Source organism: Arachis ipaensis, chromosome B05 (assembly GCF_000816755.2).
Source record: "Arachis ipaensis cultivar K30076 chromosome B05, Araip1.1, whole genome shotgun sequence".
NCBI classification, from domain to species: domain Eukaryota; kingdom Viridiplantae; phylum Streptophyta; class Magnoliopsida; order Fabales; family Fabaceae; genus Arachis; species Arachis ipaensis.
In genome coordinates this window covers 135499984-135502583 of record NC_029789.2, presented here as the reverse complement: position 1 = coordinate 135502583, position 2600 = coordinate 135499984, and the positions used below count along the sequence as shown (strand labels likewise).

The following is a 2600-nucleotide window of genomic DNA, read 5'->3' as shown; positions in this document are numbered from 1 at the left end:
TATTTTCCATGTCTAAGTATTTATCTCTAATAAAATTATCTATTTTCATAACTCGTTTCTAATAAAAAATATAAATGTTCTTATACTAAAATTATTGTTATATTTTATTAAAATATATACTTAAATTAATACATTATGAAATATGGTCCTTATTCTAATTTATTTCAGGTGTATTTTTGTTTACTTATTTTTTATTAAAAAAAAATAAAGATCCCGTAACGAAAGCATAAACCTGCTTGCGGCACATTTGGGTCCACTTTCTTTCAATTGAATCCATCAGACCATTTAAAAGCAGTTACTAATAATTAGTAATAAACAACATTAAATCTAAACCTACATCCTAATCTTTTTCACATCCTAGTCATCTGCCACCTAAAACATTTGTATTCAGTCCATTTTTACCATTCTATTCTCACATTAACCCCAACATTTCCCAAGGTACACACGTTTCTTCCCCACCGAAACGCTTTCCCCTACGAAACGCCCTACATAGCTTGTAAGGACTCCGAACGCCACAAAATATCCGCTGGATCCGAATATTCGAACAAACCGTCCGACGCCGTAAAACCTCCGGCGCCGCCATCGCCACCACTGCACTCCGTCGTAAACCCGGCTCCGAATCCGAAGACATCATCTTCCAAACCCATGAAAGCGGTGAGGTCCACTACATCCGAAGCGGCCCGACCCGGTTCATCGGTTTTGGACTCGGTTGCTGCTGTAGACGGCGGTAACCCAAGCTCGTCGTCGGATGCTTCTAGAAGGTAACCCAAGTTAGGTTGCAACTCACCAGACTCGGGTTCCGGATTTTGACCTGGATCCGAACCCGCGGCGAGAATCTCCTCCTCAAAGCTCTTTATCACCGAGTCAAGACCTTGCATCGCCGAGTCGCGCTCGGGAACGATGTACGTATCATCGAGAATGTTAAGAAGGTCCCCTTGTATGCCACAGGACGAGTCACGAACCGAGTCCTCCGAGTTCAAGCACGAATCGCCCGAGTTGACCCGGGTGAGTTGAGACTCGGACGAGTCAACACCCGAATCGACACGAACAGGCTCAGAATCGGACGGCTCCACCCGGAGAACCTTCAACTCGGGCGAGTCGGTCTCCGAGTTTTCATCACAACTGACTCGCTTTCTCTTCTCCTTGCAATCCTCCATCCAAAATAGTTACAGAATGGCAAAGAAAATGTTATCTTTCTTTCCCTTTTTTTTTTTTAAATTTTCCTTTCTAATAATAATACATTAATAAAAATAATTATTTTTTAAATTGATTGTATAAATTGTCGTAAAAAAATAAATGTGATTATACTATTGTGTAAAATATTTTATAATATCAATGTAAGGTTAATGGTTAAATTAGTTCTCGAAAGATGGATCATCTTTCAATTTCATCGAAAATTTTTATCAATTAAATTAGATCTTAAAGATTATAAATTAATCAATTTTGTCCCTCCGTCACTTAATTAATAATTTTCGTTAATAGTTGATGATATAAAACGTTAATTGATAGTATATATGACACTTAACATATCTAATTAGATTTTTAACAAATATCTTTATGAAAAATTATTAATTTAGTCCATTTTTTGAATTAAAAAAAAAACATATTTCTAATATAACCTAACGACACTAAATTGATAGATTTTCATAAATATATTTATTCAATGTTTTATTGGATATGCTACATATCATGTATGATGTGAGTTAACATTCTATGTCATCAGTAATTGATGAAAATTAGTAAGTGAGTGATTGAAGAATAAAATTGATTAATTTATAATATTCGAAGGACCAATTTGATTGATAAAATCTTGGATAAAATATATATTTTATCTTTGAATATTGTCAAAATTTTTAAAAATACCCTTAAGATTTATTTTAATTTGTTTCAATTTCGTTCCAAAAAATTTCGATTTGCGTCGAATATATCCCTAACAGTTAAATTTTCAAAAAGTTCAAGACCAATATAATAATAATATATGACAGCTATGTCTAGTTTGTTTGCGCTAAAGATTATTCTTGTGAAATTATTTTCGAATTGGTCTTACATTTTTTGAAAAGTTAGTTGCCAATGTTATATTTTGGTCTCTAACCTTTCTCTGCCCCACCAGTGACTACCTCGGTTTGGGTGCCTTAGATGTCCTCGGGTGCCAACTCCTCCTACGAACTAGATCTCCAGCTTGAAGTGATATTTCTATCTCACTGAACTCTATAGAACAGAAATAGGCACTGATAGACTAGACTGTATGAGTGGCAGGATGATTCTGCATATGAGGTTACTGTCCAACTGTCGGTGATCTTGTTACATGGTGGGGCCACACACATCTGTGATCCGCCGAATTTACGCACCCCCTAACTATTTTAAATATAGTCGAATTAAAATCTAACTAAAATAATAATAACAACGAAAAAGACAATGAATCAAAAATAATACTCACCAATATTCCAGATTTTGTCAGAGGGCGACACGGAGACTCCAAGGACAACCATCCGTAAATTGCTAGCAACGTAGTAGTACTTTAACCGATCTGACTCAATTACTCGATAATCGACACTTCTCTGAATGCTATAATTCTTGACACCTTGCAGTACTGCCTCTCT

The 2600-nt window shown here is 35.5% G+C and overlaps 1 protein-coding gene across 1 annotated transcript; it reads right to left on the bottom strand.

Annotated features, from left to right (window-relative positions):
* LOC107644317 lies at positions 150-1229 on the bottom strand (the record flags this gene model as incomplete). Its single annotated transcript, XM_016348157.2, is given in 1 exon segment — positions 150-1229. A coding segment is annotated over 1 exon segment (672 nt). The 3' UTR covers positions 150-485.